This window comes from Caloenas nicobarica, chromosome 3 (assembly GCF_036013445.1).
Source record: "Caloenas nicobarica isolate bCalNic1 chromosome 3, bCalNic1.hap1, whole genome shotgun sequence".
Classification (NCBI taxonomy): domain Eukaryota; kingdom Metazoa; phylum Chordata; class Aves; order Columbiformes; family Columbidae; genus Caloenas; species Caloenas nicobarica.
In genome coordinates, this window is record NC_088247.1 from 93,005,897 (window position 1) to 93,022,642 (window position 16,746).

The 16,746-nt window shown below is 38.5% G+C and overlaps 1 protein-coding gene across 2 annotated transcripts in view; it reads left to right on the plus strand.

Moving 5' to 3' along the window:
* The window catches only part of SRBD1 (S1 RNA binding domain 1), a 134,604-nt gene that overhangs the window by 20,713 nt on the left and 97,145 nt on the right, over positions 1–16,746 (plus strand). For both annotated transcript variants that reach the window (XM_065631093.1, XM_065631094.1), the window contains exons 12-14: positions 2,787–2,890; positions 9,982–10,089; positions 16,019–16,176. In XM_065631093.1, the coding sequence (XP_065487165.1) occupies positions 2,787–2,890; positions 9,982–10,089; positions 16,019–16,176 (370 nt within the window). The remainder of the gene's footprint in view (positions 1–2,786; positions 2,891–9,981; positions 10,090–16,018; positions 16,177–16,746) is intronic.

Genomic DNA, 16,746 nt, shown 5'->3' on the forward strand with positions numbered 1-16,746 from the left:
TTTGGATCACCTCCTTTGCAGACTTGCAAATAGAAGGTTCCGTAAAATACTGCACTGAAAATGGTCATTGCCTGAGTATGGAAGTGCTAGTAATCTTAAAGGTCTGTGTACAACCCTAACTCTGCTCTAGCTTTCATGGAAGTTAAGGGGATGAGCAGTAGACTAGCACATTACCTATAAGAGAACAAGCTGTGTCTTTCCGACCAAAGCATTTGTAGCCGTGATTTGTGCCTTGCAGTGTGTATTACAGTGGGGTGAACCGGTGTGCAGTGACCTGCAGCTGTCCTGGCACACGTGGTAGTTCTGGGTCACTTTCTGCGCTGTTGTCATCTTGTGTGCTGAGATGTGCCACCAAATAATCAGGACTGGTGTGGAGTTGGGTTGTTTGACTGAAAAAGTTAAAATACTAAACCTGAAATGAGAGAGAAACTTATGTGTTTAAAAAGCCTGATTCCAGATTTTCGCATGGTTGGATACCTGTGGGTGTTTCCAGCTGGAACGTTTTGCTGTCAGGAGGTTCAGCCACAGTTCCTTCCTTTGGCAGCAAGGAGAACCTGACAGGGCTCTCTTAGGCTGGAGCTGGGTCGCTATACCAATATACCAATAACTAAGGAAAAAAAAAAATCTTTCAAGAGTTTATTTGAATTTTTGGCTAATTGTAAACCGTTCAGGGTTTTTGTATGCCTTGGGCTTGCTTTCCTCAGTTTGGAGATGACTAAATTGGTGGGAGGAAAAGAATTCATGAATAAAGTGTAATGGTTGAGGCAAGTACTCCATTTTCAATCTCATACTTAAAAAGGAATTGGAAATTAAAGTCCTTTGCAAAACAAGCAAAACTTATTCAGTGAGTCTGAGTAAGTCTGCAATGTAGAAGAGAGCTGTGCAAAATGAAGGATGTTGTATTTTTTTGATAAACAGAATAAGGTTTGATGAACCTTGTGACTAGATTGAATTATTGTTCTTTCTTTCTCTGAAAAATGTATGTTGTTTTTATTAACCCTGTCTCTGGATCTTTTCCAGTCTTACATAAAACCAGTCTTTTTCCAGAACTGAAAAATTGTTTCGTGTCAAAATAAACAACAACAAAGAACCCCACCAAAAAAAAAAACCAAACCACCAAAACCCAAACCTTCATTATATTAGGGGGAGAAAGTTACTAGTTACTTCCTTAATTGATCATTTCTTAGATGATAATTCTTCTCTGAACATACATTGCTTGGAAGAGGATAGGGAGATTGTTTAAGAATAAAAATGTAAATAGTATTAGTGACTGCAATACAGCTGGTTTAAGTTCAGGTGACTGACATATTCTGGGAATGTAGTGCCAGGAAACAAAATGTGATGCAAATATTGGCCCTGCTAATGCTGTGCTAAATAATGACATTATAATTCTCAGATACATTTTCTGTCATGAGCATCATTTTGATTTTGTTTTAGCTTGACATTTAATTTTCTCTCTTTTTTAAAAATAAAATCAGAATAAACATGAAAGCATTTGATTTGTTAAAATGTGTCTTTCTAATCTCTACATGAAAACATTTGCTTTGGCAGTCAAGGTACCAGATGCTATAATATTTCACATGCAATCTTTATTATTAGCTTTGTTGTTCAATGATATGTCAGGCCTGGTATGTCACAGGAGCACTAAGGCTGAGGAATATAAATTGGTACTATGTCCTGGAGTCATTTTAAACCGTTGTATTTAACATATGTGACATGTCTGAGTTAGCTAGTGATTGAATTAAAGTTCATGATTGACACATAATGCTCTGTTGTGACAGTGCTCAGGGCCTGCTACATACAGCAACATGTGTAGTCATACAGGAATGTCAACTTCTAGCAGGTTTTTTTTAAATTTTTTCACTTTAAAGTATTTTGGAAGGGAAAATGAAATCTAGAAATGTGAGGTTTTTATTTGTAGTTGCTTCTAACTATTATTCTTTTTCTAAAATCCCTTGGCCAGTGAGCTTTCTTAGTATTATAAGGCCTACTTCAGGTGAACATTCAACGCCTTCATGGCGAGATCAGACTAGTAGCTACCTACCAGTATCCTCCAGGATCCACCACTCGTATCGTGATCTTGGTTGTAAACGTAGCGCCACAAATGTTCATTTCAACTCGAACTCTGTATGCAGACAGCATGTGTGCAAACAGATTTAGCTTTAGATCATGAATATGCAGTTGTGTACACAAGACTGTGCCAGAAATATGTGCATACTTTTTACGGCTGGAGTGTTTATGTAAAGAGTGTATCTACAATATTTTCTGCTACTTATGAACTAGGTGTGAAAAGCTTTAAATTTGTCCTCTTTCAAATTAAGCTGATTACCTTTCTGTCACAAGTTCTGATTCATAATTAATTTTAAATTTGGATTGATCTCAGGAAGAAGAATGAAGCCTGAAGCATAGGACCAACTCTTTCCCATTCCGATTTCTAGTTCTCATTGGAATCACTTTTAAATTCGTGAGTTTTAATTTGGATTATTGAACAAAATTATTCCACCCACTAAATTCATGCTGACTTGTATTCTAAGTGTGTTTAAGATAAACTGGATTTTGAGATTGCAGACTCCAAGAAAAATGTATGGTTTGTTTTGGTACAGCGTTATTTAATGAGTGTTCTAAATTGTGGATGTTATCTGTACATGTACTTTGTGAACTGATTTACTGTACCACCATCATGATTTGCTACAGAATGTCAAGCAAGTGCGTACACAAATGTTGATAAGTTTATCTTTTGGATATTTTGTGTGTCATCTGTCTCTGCCATTTATGTTTGCACTCAGATTCTGGCCATTAACCGAGGGGAAAATCTGAAGATCCTGACAGTGAAGGTCAACATTCCTGACGGGGTGAAGAATGAATTCTGTTGGTGGTGTGTCAATGAAAGGTCTGCATGGATACATATTCTTGTAGAATTTTTTTTTTCTATAGACAGCTGCATACTGAAATGTACCTCACGTCTTGTTACATTAAGAGAACAATTTAAATGAATACTTATTAGATTAGATGAAATTAGCAAGTGGATAATTCTTATTCTGTATTTCCAACTGCTGTAGCATTATGCTGAAAAGATCATGCCTTTGGTTGTATTTGGGGAGTTCTGGCACCATTCTTTAAGCAATTGAATTTTTAAAAAATATGTGAAGGCTGATGAAATGTGAATGTATTTTCAAATTGTAATATGCATCTCATCCAGTAGTCTTTAATGAAAAGAATTTGTAGAATCCAATAGAATATACTTTTAAAAATAACTTCATATGCCTGATTATGATTGAAGAAGGCCACCTCAGATTTTAGATCAGTAAAGTATGTAACTTTGAGTTTCACAAAAGTAAGGAATTACATGTTTAAAAAATGTATTGGATTTAGTGAACAAACCTAAATGTGGCTGTCTTCAGTCAATGATTCTCAAATATTATGTGACCTGACTCTTGTGTTTTGATGTCTAGTTAAGTTAGAAAACTAGACTATAAATCTTGGGTGATTGTTTTATTTCTTACTGATTTGCTACTATAAATTGCTTTTTAAAGCCTCTAGTGAGACGTTTGGTTTTGCATAACTTTGAGGATCTTTTGCAGAAGTTTAGGCTGAATATATGTTCTTTTGTGCAATATCTCAGTCTTTTTCTTGGAAACTTTGCATTGATGTCCTCTGGAGTATATTGTGTTCCAAACCGTGCATATTCTTTGCGTGTGTAAAAGACAGATTTCTCTTTCTCAATAGTTTGAGATATTGGGCATTGCTCTGAGCATGTCTTAGAAACTCCTACTTTTTCATCCCAAAATTGAATAACTGAAAGGAGGAAAAAAGATAGGAAAATATACACTTTTTGATGTATAGAATTGTATACTGTGATCCTACTTTAGCAATTATTTTTCCACACTAAGTCCAAGAAAGGGATGTGGTAAAAAATGTTCCTTTTCACTGTAGAAATTTAGAATTCTGTTTCACAGAATCACGCAGAATCACAGAATATTAGGGATTGGAAGGGACCTCATAAGATCATCTAGTCCAATCCCCCCGCTGGAGCAGGAACACGTAGATGAGGCTACACAGGAATGTGTCCAGGCGGGTTTTGAATGTCTCCAGAGAAGGAGACTCCACAACCTCCCTGGGCAGCCTGTTCCAGGCTCTGTCACCCTCAATGTGAAGAAATTTCTTCTCAAATTTAAGTGGAACCTCTTGTGTTCCAGTTTGAACCCATTACCCCTTCTCTAACTATTTGTTGTCACCGAGAAGAGCCTGGCTCCATCCTCGTGACACTCACCCTTTACATATTTATAAACATTAATGAGGTCACCCCTCTGTCTCCTCCAAGCTAAAGAGCCCCAGCTCCCTCAGCCTTTCCTCATAAGGGAGATGCTCCACTCCCTTCATCATCTTTGTTGCCCTGTGCTGGACTCTCTCCAGCAATGACCTCAGGCAGCTCCCTCAGCACCCACAGGTTCATCCAATCTGGATCCGTGGATTTATGGATGTCCAGATTGCTTAATTGCTCCCTAACCCAGTCCTCATCAACTGAGGCAAACTCCTCCATTGCCCTGCCTTCCTCTGGGGCCTCAGGGGTACGGGGCTCCTCAGGACAGCCTCCGGCAGAGTAGACAGAGACAAAGAAGGCATTCAGTAACTGCCTTCTCTGTATCTTCTGTCACCAGGGCACCCACCCCATTCATCAGTGGGCCTACATTGCCTCTAATGTTAGTTTTATCTGCCATGTATTTGAAGAAGCTCTTTCTGTTGTCCTTGACCTCTCTCGCCAGCTGTAATTCTAAGGAGGCCTTAGCTTTCCTAGTTGCCTCCCTACATCCTCTGACAACAGCCTTGTATTCTTCCCAAGTGGCCAGCCCCTGCTTCCATGATCTGTAAACTCTCCTCTTCCACTTGAGCTTACGCAGCAGTTCCCTGTTTAACCACGCAGGTCTCCTGGCTCCCTTCCTTGACTTCCTACGTGTCGGGATGCTCTGATCTTGAGCTTGGTAGAAGCAGTCCCTGAATGTTAACCAACTATCTTGGGCCCCTTTACCTTCAAGCAACCTTGCCCATGGGATTTCCCCCAGCAATTGTTTGAACAGGCCAAAGTTGGCCCTGCTGAAGTCCAGGGTTGCAATTCTGCTTGGTATTCTGTTCCTGCCACATGAGATCCTGAACTCCGCCATTTCATGGTCACTGCAACCAAGGCAGCCCTCCACCTTTACTGCTTCAACCAGCCCCTCCTTGTTAGTGAGGATGAGATCCAGCACACCCACAACTGTATGACCCCTGCCAGCCTGCCCCTTAATTCTCACCCATAGACTCTAAACTCGCTCCTCATCTGTGCCTGGACAGTACTCAGTGCATTGTAGTTGCTCTCTCACGTAAAGAGCAACTCCACCATCTTGCCTGGCTGGCCTGCCTTTCCTGAGAAGGACACAGCCATCCATGACCACATTCCGGTCCTGTGAGCTGTCCCACCATGTTTCTGTAATTGCCACCAGATCATAATCTCCTGACCGAACGCAGGTTTCTAACTCCTCCTGCTTACTCCCCATGCTGCGCGCATTGGTGTACAGGCATTTCAGGGAGCGAGCTGAGCACACCGATTTCACCCTAGGGGTTTGGGAGGCCTCCCGGTCTTCATCAGTTCTAGAGTGCTGCCCCACTGATGCAAGCTCAGCTACAACCCTATCTCCTTTCAAATCTAGTTAAAAGCCCTCCAAATGAGCCCTGCTGATTTCTGTCCCAGCATCCTTTTGCCCTTGTGAGACAAACCTTTCCCACGTATCACTGTCCGGACTGGTGTCTTATAAAACCAGCCGTTATCAAAGAACCCAAAGCCCTGCCTGTAGCACCAGTCCCGAAGCCAATCATTTATGGACTGAATTTTTGTATTCCATCCCATGTTGTCACCCAAAACTGGAAGGAGGGAAGAGAAAATCACTTGAGCCCCAGACTCTTTCACCATCCGTCCCAAGGCCTTGAAATCTTTCTTCATTCCCCTCAGGCTGCAGGATGCAGCTTCTTCCCCATCTGTCTGGAAGATCAGCAGCGGGTAGTAGTCTGTTGGGTGCACCAGGTTGGGGAGTGCCCTGGTGATATCCCTGATCCGGGCTTCAAGTAGACTACAAACTTTCCAACATGGAAGCCTCCGAAAGAGTTAACATATCGTTTGGCCAGATAACATAGTGTGTTCTAGGACTAATAGTAAGTAATTTTTTCTTTTCAGGAAAGTATCAGGATTCATAAATACACCTAAGTTTCCTTCTAGTTTTAGTATCTGTAACAGAATTTCTGCCTTTCTCCCAAGATGTATATTCTGTAAGCAGAACACATCTGTCAGCCTGGCTTTTACTGCATCTATGACAGAATTTGGAAGCACTGTGAGCCACAGATAATGGAACAGCTTGTCAGTGCTACACAAGTGAAAGTGGGATGTAAAATGAGATATTTTGGGTTGATTACACTTTTGTGAATCATCCTGAGATAAAAAGAATATTGACCTTGGAAATGGAACTACTTATTAATACTTCGCATTCATGAGGCTGTAAATGCTTATGGCTTTTTACTATTTAAGGATAACTTCTCCACCATCAGAAAGCTTCTGAAGGAATGATTTTAGCAGATCTTGGTGCATTAACATGTAGGACAGATTCTGATCTTCCTCATAAGATGGACAACTGTGTTATCAAACTGACAAATTTTAAATATGTATTCTGCTCTGCAAGCTTGGAAATAACTGTGCAAGGGTGCGAGTTGCATTATTTTCATTGCATTGATTTATTGGTGAGAGCAGAAGGTTAAGAACTTTTGTTTGAGGCAGGGATTTCAAACCTTTGCAAAGGTATTAACTAATTTGCTGAAGGTCACACACAAAATCAGTTGCAGAACCAGAAATGCCACGTTGCTACAGAGTGCGGCTGGTATTCTAGTCACAAAACAGTATCACCTACTGCCTATTGAATTAGTGGCAAATATACTGACCTTTGTGTTCTTCAGAGGCAGATTTTTTTAGTACTAAATACGCCTGTGATGGAACATGGGTTGGAATACTGGTGTTCTTCAGTATTGAGCTCTACTTGGATGCTCTCTAAGATGACTGTATTTTCTTTGCAGGTTCAGAATATTTATCTGCCTGTAGAAGCATCTATAATTTCCTTGAAATTCAGATTTGTGCTGAAAACTCGTGAAAATCCTCATGGCTGGCCCTATGGATTGTATTTTTCCCCAGAAAATGGCATCTCTGCTGGGTTTGACAGCGAACCTGGCTCCATTAACACTAGAACTGTGCTGGTCCCAAAGTCTTAGTTGAGAAGTGGGACACAAAAAAAGGGTCAATGAGAAATAGCCAGAGAGGGGCTCCTTAGCTGGCTTTGAGTGTAAAGACAACATGGAATTGTTCCTTGGGAACGGGTGAGATTTTGTTCTAAAGTGGGACTGAAGCCTTGAAAATGAAGTTTGGTGTTTGACAATCTTTTTCCAGTCTCCAGACAAAATTCTGGGGTCCTGTGTGAAGTCCCTGGTACAGGCCTTAAAGGGATGCTTTGTCTTGAATGCATGACATTTACAGAATGTCTTGGAAGACAACAAAGCTCTGCTTTGTGTGCTTCAGGTCTAAAAGCCTAGCTGTGCTCTTCTTGGAACAGCTGTTAATTAATACTAATGATTCATAATGTGGGCTACGTTAATTCTGTTGATGTATGGTTTCACCCTCTGAGGCGTATCGGTAGCCTAAGCGATTTATGCTTCTGGTGGTCCCTGTTGTGAGCACAAACACACAGAGAGCTGATGAGGAGAGTAAGACGATATTATTTATATGGACTTTTTTCTAAACAGGGCTTCGTTTAAAGGGCTTTGAAGGTCAACTCTTGATTATTTAGTCAAGAAAAATCTGTTCTTAGAGGGAAGCTTAACTAGGCTTTGACGATCTTTAAAATTATACACACATGGCTTTTGCTTTGTTTTCTGCAGTCAAGTGGATTTTTCTCTTCCCTCATAAAGTATTGGAATGATTAAAATGCAGCATTTGCTATGATTTAATGGACTGTTGAGGTATTTTTTCATTTGTAGCAGTTCTAGGATTTCTTATAGAATGTTGCCTAAATAATTTTTACTTCTGTATAGGCAGGTAATAAAAATATCTGCTGTGATAAACTAGTTACAGAGAAAAGGTTTGCTATGTAGCTTTAATGGATGGAAGAGAGGGAGGAACAGTTGCCACGTTTCCAAAATCATTCTTATTTGTGCTGAGGACACTTTCTGGGAGAGTGTAGTCATACTTGCCACCTGTAAAAACTTCATGTTTATAGAATTGGATGGCAATAAGGAGGTTTAAAGCCTCTGCCAGTTTTATATAGGTATGGAAAGAGTCTCTAGTTACAAATAAGTGTAATATAACTATTTGCAAAAACTGTTAGCAAAGTGATGAGGTCATGTGGCTGAGCACTCACAACTCTGGATGTTGTAAAACTAAGTGGTGAGCTTAATTCTGCTCCCATGTCTGTCTGCATTAATGCAGTGTTGACTTGATCACACATTTCTCAACTATTATAGGTGCAGACACTTAAAGCTGTTTCAGGAAATTGTAGATCCCCTTAAAGAACTGCAAAGCTGGCTGGGTAGGAGCAAGTTAGGATTCTCGGTATTTCTGAGTGAGGGTAAGTAAACAAAGTCAAAAGTAAAATTCAGTCCTGTTTTTGCTTTGACTTGCATCTGGACACATTATCAAATGGCCAGAATTCTTTCATTTTGCATTTATTTAAAAAAAAAAGCTATCAAACAACAAATTTATAAAACTTACATATTTTTTAATACATCTGGGGTATCTCGCTTTGCAGTGAGGGACCCAGGCATGTAAAATATACACTAAATGAAGAAAATTCTGAATGTTATCAATATGAATACAAACCAACCAACCAAACAAACAAAAAAACCCCCCAAAAAACCCAAACCAAAACAGATGGACTATAATTGAAAATGTTCGTAGTCTTTACTTCTGTTTGAGTATGTCTGTCTGCATCTCCTCAATCTTTCTGCCTTCTCATCGAGTGGACAATCTCAGTGAGTCAGTTGTGCTCGTTCAAGAAGTTTCCTCTCCTTGCCCCCCATAGTAACATTTCCCAAAGCAAAAAGATGGATGGAATAAATATCTGGGATCTTTGTTCTAGGGACCTTTGTAACTGATGTGTATTTTAGGACACAATTTCAGGTATTTGTCATTAGGGCTATGACCACTGTGCGCAGTCTCCTTAGAGAAGGAAATGCTCCAAACGGTTTGGCTTAGAAAATGTTGAGAAATAGTCTTGTGTGTGTTTGGTATTGTTTATTTCATTTCCCCTTTTGCTGGAATATTATTTACACTTTAAATATATTGGCAACAGGTAAAAGAGAAAAATCATTTGCCTTTTTTTTTTTTTTTTGAGGACTACTGCAAAACTGTCAGATTTCATTTTGAGTCTGTATAGAGATACTCAAAACATTTGAAAGGAAATTTGAATTTGGTTTCATTAATAGAAATTAGTTTAGATCTTGAATTTCTGTCTGGACACAGTTGCCTTATATCAGCAGCTCTGCAGTGATGCTCGCAGAGGATGTTTAGTCATTTTTTTATGTATCAAGAAATAGCAAATCGTGCAACCCTGATGGTAATATGGAACCAAGTTCTCTGTTCAGTTGTGATAAGCTTTGACTTCTCGAAGTGAAAAGAAACATCTTTTTATATTTTCTTCAAAACATAAAATATGATTGCATTCTAATACCTAACAAAAAAAGAGAAAAGATAGGCCTTGTCCCTTGTCTGATAGTACAACCGTGAGCAATTTCTCATTCCATTCATATTCAAAACTATGATTTCATTGCCTAATTATTGCGGTAATTCTGCAGTTTATAGGACATGACACTCAATGTAGAACTTTTTTTTTTCATATTCCATTTTATCTGAGTTTTTGCATATGTTCTTAAAGTATTGCTTGAATTTTTTTTTTCTCTTTTTCTATTCTTCTGTAGATGGAGACCAAAACATTTTTTAAAACCAGAATTCATGAGGATACTACGGAATTCAGTAGAGGATGCATATAAACGCCTTATATATCCTCTCCTCTGTAGAGAATTCAGGTAAGCCCAAAATGAATGTGTATTTTCATACTACTAATTTCTTCAAAATTCCCTCCTCAACTTTTTATTAGAATATCTTTTATATACTTGAAAATATCAGCATGTTTTTAATCCTCTGTGCTTACAGAAGGAATGTACTATGTAGTCTTGCTTCTGTAAATTTCATTTGTGACCTAGGCTACAGTAGCTAAATGATTTCTCTGTGAAGTCATTTTACATGTTTACATATTTATTGCTTGTACATTTATCTAATGATGTACAGTTTAGATCTACATTACTATAATACTTGCATCTTTATTCTTGTATTAACATGAACTATCATGTCATTGAATTTTCCCAGCATCTCCTCATGTTACAGCAATAGTACTGTCGGTGACATTGTTCTGACTCCTTTTTTACTTGTCTGAAAGAAACCAGCAAAGTAATCGTGATTGGAAGTGTCACTCGTGTTGATCATCTGCACTTTGTGGTACCTGAACTAGTCATAGAGTTAGTCTGATACCATTTTGTTGGTACTGTGATGGCTCTAGAGAAGTCAGTAAACTTATTTCTGGTGATACAGTAGTAATGATGTCATCAGACAAATGGTAACTTGTATGATCTGTTCTAAATTCAAAGGAAATTTAAAACTTGGTATCCAAGTAAGATTAAATAGGATATTTTCATGGGGTAGTTTACCACATAATTGAAATTATTTAATATGTAAAAAAGTCTACAGTCTACGTTCTAAAAGTGTTACTTTTCAATGTCTAACAGTACTGATGGTGTGATTCTTCTCTGGAATGCAAAAGAAGTTCCCCAAAGCATATAACATGTTTGATTCTGGCAAGGCTTTTTGATATGTGACCTAGGTTTTCATACCTGTTTTGAGGTAGTTCAAATGGACTTTATCAAAGAGACCCTGCTTATTGGACTAGAAATGTTGAGAATACTTGTATCAAAATGCCGTTTATTCAGTATCTAAAATCAGCAATCAGATTGTCAAATGTAGTTCTTCTGTACCTGCCTGGCTCTGCTCTGGTGTTTCTTTTCAAATCTGAGTTGTTTTCCTGGCACTTCTTTCCCTGAGCATCACTGACCAGATATTCTATGTTCTTGCCCTCTGAAAAGAACTGTCAGCTGAAGTTTTGGGAAACAGATTTTTCTAGTGGCTCTTGGTTTTTTTTCAGTACAGTTTGTGTTTGCTCATTACTTCGCAAGCAAAATAGCTTCACCTCTTCTGATTAGTGACCCTGGCTTTTGCTACTGTGAATTTCACAGATTTTGTTTTGTGACCACAGTACATGTAGCTACTTAGGGGAGGCACTGGTGTGTATTGTTTGGCCAAAATGATGAACATCTCATGATGGTGAGTCCAACTGTTGGTTTCTGTTACGTTGGTGTGAAAGTAGTTGTCATTCCTAGCCTTCTCTACAACTAAACTCTTCTAAACAAAGAAAAAAGACTTACCATTTAGTGGAGTTTGGTTTTATCATAAATAAGCAGACTGACATAAGGGTTCTTCAAGGCTCTTTTATGGTGTTTTTGTTGCATGGTTCCTACCACAGGACTGCTGTGGCTTGTGTGTTTGTATAATACTGAGGCCTGCTGCAGCAGTGGGTTGCTGAAGGTTTTCTGTTCTCTTAAATTAAAATAAAAAAAGCTTCTTTCCCTACTACTTCCTGGGTGTAGCTCACAAGTCATAAATGCAAAGAATACAAAGATCACTGCCTGTTCCTGAGTGGGTATCTGCTTGTGTTTTATTCTGTGATAATTCTGCACGATTGACAGTGTCTGGTTAGGAAAAGCTGAAACATCTCTTGTAGGGAGGAATGCAAAGCACTTAACCCTTATCACTGTTTTATTCTCTTTGTGCCCACACCAGCAGCTGATTTTTTTAGGACTCTTGCAAAGGGCTGCTAAAGTATTCGATATCTCCTTTTAGCATTAGTATTTCCAGCCCACCGCCCACTGTTCTTTTTTTTTTTTTTTTCCTTTTTATTATCATTAAATGTTGGAACAGAAAGTTTCCAAGAATGTATTGAAGTTTCTGGTGCTTCTAGTGATCAGAATAATGAAACTTGCCAGCAAGACAGTTACCTTATTTATTGTTTAATTTCCTTTCTTCCACTCTGTCAGATATCATCATCTCTAATATCTGGTATAATAATGTCCAGTGTTGCTTTTGGCTCTTTGAAATACATTTTATTTTGTTGCAGTACTTCATGGAATGATTCCGTTAGGATTTGAGGCAAGCGATGTGGCACGGACATATTTTTTTAATGGATAATCCTTTCCTAATTTTCCATGCTTTCTCAGAGTGAGTGCTTTTTCTCCTCTGTCTTCAGGGACACAAACATTTCTCTGTATATCTTGTTTCGCACCTGAAGCTAGTTTGCAGATATTTTTCCACAGAAGGGATTGCCTCTCAGACTGTATATGGAAGTGGGGAGTTTTAAATCTCAATTTAAAAACTGACTCTTACAACATTGAATATAGAAGCTAGTAGGTCATGATTAGGTTATTTGCTTTTTTTACAATATACCTGTTGGTGATCTACAGTCTGAGTGCTTCATAGAATTCAAGAGAGGGGCTTGAAAAAAAAAATTACTTTTTTGTAAAGTAGCAACTGAAGGGCTTTGTTTTGTTTTTTACAAAATAACCATTCCTCTTGTGTTTAGAGAGGAGGACTGCTATCCGCCTCTGCCTTAGATCTCTGCCATATTAATGAGAATTGTCACAAATTGGAAAAACATGAAGCTGGGCATCTTGCCATTTGGATGAAGCCAGTAGTGCACTGAAAAAGAGAAAGATATTAGATTGTTTGAGGTAGCTTGATATTTGTTCAAAGATCAAGTGACTATTCCTAACCTGAAATGAAGGGCCAGTACCTGGGACAGTAGATCATGTCGTTGATACAAGTGTTCAGTGAGAGACAGAGAGAAAAGAGAGGTCTATATTTGAAATTAAAAAATACAGGATATTATGTAATAGAAAGGACATACATTATGTTCCCCCTACGCACCTGGCACTCTCAGTAACATTTCCTGTTACTATAAAAGTTTCTGTATATCCGTGCCAAATTTAAACATGATTTCCATAAGGTGCATGTAACTAATAGCATGTGTTTAGGGGCAATTTTAATTCCTGCACAATTTTCCCTTCACAGGTGGACTGATGTGAATTTGCAGTGTGGGAGGACTTGGCTTTGTGGGCAATAGGGACCCCATATCTCTGGGATAGATGGAAAGCTGAAATTGGCCTGTCCCTGTACAAAGCCTCCAGTCCAAGAGCATTCCACCTTCCCTTGTTTACAAGCCACTTTTAAACTTCATTTCTATGCACGTATGACTGGTTGAATCTCTGTCGTGTGTGTATGCAGAAGATCCATACAGCTGTGAGGCTTAGGAATTTGCTTTGTTTTCTCTGGTCTCTCGCAAGTGGCATCAAATTGTTTTTTCCCTTGACTCTCCCTGGAAGAAGCTTTTTCCGTGGTTTAGGTTCTTTTTGTTTAGTTTTTCAAGAATTCAAGACCGAGTGATCAGGAAATGAAATGGCAACTAAAATTCAGTGGAGATGAGTGGAAAACGATGTGTGCGAGGGCAAGCAAGTATTGTATTATATAGAATATTACGAGCTCTAAACTATCCTGACACTCAGGAAAGACATTGTGGCACTGTGGAAGGTAGCTCCACATAAATGTTATGTGCTTAGAAGATAAGATTATTTAGTTAAGGAATAAAGATGAAACAGAGAATCATTGATTTAGGTTGCCCATATATGGAGTGCTATTGGCCATTTTGGTCCTCTCACCTCAGGGCGGGGTGAAGAAGTAGTAAAAGGATTCGTTAGAACTGGAAAATGCCCAGTGAAGGGGAACAAGGTATGAAATAATTTCTGTGTGAAAAAGTATTGACTAGGCTATGACACTTCAGATTGAAAAAGAGAGGACTTAAGAGATGAATGGTGTGTGAAGAGTGGCATGGAGTTTCTAGGGATACATTTTTACTTCCTTCCAATGTAAGATCTATGGGGCCATAAGAATTATAAAGAATCAGCTTCCAACCAAAAGGTGGCAGCTTTTGGTTTGCATGGTTTGGACCTGCAGATGGACCTGCAGAACTCGCTGCCAATGGACTACATGGATGCAAGAAACATGCATGGGTTCGGCAGGAGATTGGGTAGTTGGACAAGAGATCTGTTATGGGCTACTAAAGACACAAATCAGGGTAAGCTCAGGAAATACTCTGAGCTGGAAATCGTTGGAGGCTATGATAAGATTATGGGGTAGGTAAACTAGTGCTGCTGTATCAGCTCCCTAGGTAGCTGCTTGTAGCCACACTTGGAAACAGAGCACTGGGACAGAGGGACCACTTACATCAACTAGTGCAGCCATTCCCAAATTCCTGGTTTTAGTGGTGGCAATATACAGAGTGTCTGCTCTTTGGAGCTGAGGGCACATTTGAGTTGCTAAGTCTTAGAACACATGTATACCCTCCACCATCGCACTTTAAATCATGTCTGTGTTGATTTGGTACACTTGATACAAACCCAAAAAGCACAGGGATCTGAGTCTTTTGTTGTTGCACACTTTCTTAGAAAATGTCAAATCAGCAATTTGTGAAAGAGAATCTAGATCTGTATCTAAATGAGAGGTGATGATGACTTACAGCTTTTTCTGTGCCACTGTGGGATGAGACAGGGCTGAGATGGTTGGTTGGATCTTGGGCAAAGTCAGATCAGACTCAAGTTCTTCCACATCTGAAAACTGCTCAGAACAGCTTCATATCCCATCATGTCAAATAGCCCTTATGAGGGTTGTGTTTGAACTTTGTAGCTTGCTTGTGTTTTCTTCTGTAAAAATACTCAGATGTTGTGGGTTTTTTTTTTCAGTGATGGGTAAAAAGAAAAGGAGAATAAGGGCACTGGCTACTATTTAAGTTACGTGAAGGCTTTACTGGTCTGCTGTTGCTTGCCTAATCATAGTTATTGACAATATATTGCAGCTGAAAATAGCAATGAGTACGTGTAAATGTAAAAAAAAAAAAAAAAAAAAAAAAAAAAAAAAAAAAAGCCGCTAGGTCAGGAATATTTGTGTCCCCGTTATTTTTTTTAATTTTTGCTTATTTTATATGAAATGCCATACCATGACCAAAGTACTTATCCTTATCAGTCATTGTCTTACTGATCACGTCTGACAAATAAGACATCATGCATCTTGTACACCTTCACTCAACAAGACTGATTTGTTTCTTATAACACTCTACTCTAAATGTTCTTGCTTGAAGTCATCAAAGTCAATCCTTAGTGCACTATCTCACTTGTTTCTGTTGAAGGATATGGAAAAGAAAGGTAGGGAACATCACGACCCCATTAGCTTCCTAGTTTGGTTCTGAGGAAGTGAAATACCCTCCTAAAAAGACCTCAAGTCTACTCACTTCTGTGATGACTGTTAAATAATGTAATTTGTAAATGAAATTAAATACCTCAGGAGTCATGGTGTGTTAGCAATTAATTGGATAGGCCCTACCAGTTTCTCTGTAGTACCTCTCAACCTAAATGATCATCTTTTTTGCTGAGTAGTGTTTTTTCTCAGAACTGGGAAGTTATGATTAAGTCAATCCATGTCATCTTCAAATTAACTTTTCTTTGCAATTAGGTATGAGCTTTGATGAGAAGCTGTTCTTCACTCAAAATTATGAGTTGAAATTTGAATGTTAGTTGGTGCATGTACATTCTTATAGGTGTTTGTTATACTCTTTATGTTGATTTACTTCCCTGGAACCAGAATGAGATAATCATATAGCATCAAAAACTTGATTAATAGTTTAATATTTAATTAAAGATAATGAAAACATGATTGGAAAAAGCCTTCCAACTTTGAAACAATTCAAAAGTGCATTTGAAAGCTAATTGAGGGGAAAATGTTTTTTGCTTTCATCCTTTTAAGATCAAAGTTGACATCTGATGCAGAGAAAGAGTCTGTGATGATGTTTGGGAGAAATCTCCGGCAGCTGCTTCTGACCAGCCCTGTGAGGGGCCGTGTTTTGATGGGAGTAGATCCTGGCTACAAACATGGCTGCAAGTTGGCGATTATTTCACCAACCAGTAAGTTTCAATTCCAAATATTTTTGAAAGGACTGATAAAAAATATATTCATTTAGAAGAAAGGATAGTTTTAAAACCTGCTTTTTATTGAATTGATTTTTGTCTTAAGCTTTTAGTGTTTTCCACACATCCTGTCATGCAAATTCCTTTCTTCAGGCTCAAGGTTATGTTTCTAGCACCTGGATTTCAGCGTCTACTTTTGTGTTATTACTCCTCTCTAAAACAGAATTTAAGATCTCTTCTGCTTTCTTGAATACAGGTTCAAATAATTGTGCCTCTCAGTAGTGAGCAAAGAGAACATCTGGCATTTTTATTGTTTAACAAAGAATTTGAATTTAAATACTTTGCTTTTTTCATGAGTAATGTCGTGGACATCTGGGCACTTTATCAGCACTTTTTGTTTAGTATTATGCATGTCAATGTGGGAAGTCGGTAACATTGTATTTGCAGAACTTTTTAGTCCAGTTTTTAGACAGATATAGAACAGAGCCTTTCCAGTTCATAGTAGCCTGATCTGGGGATGCATACCTCTTTAGACCCATGTGAAAATGGTTTGTTTTCCTTTGATTT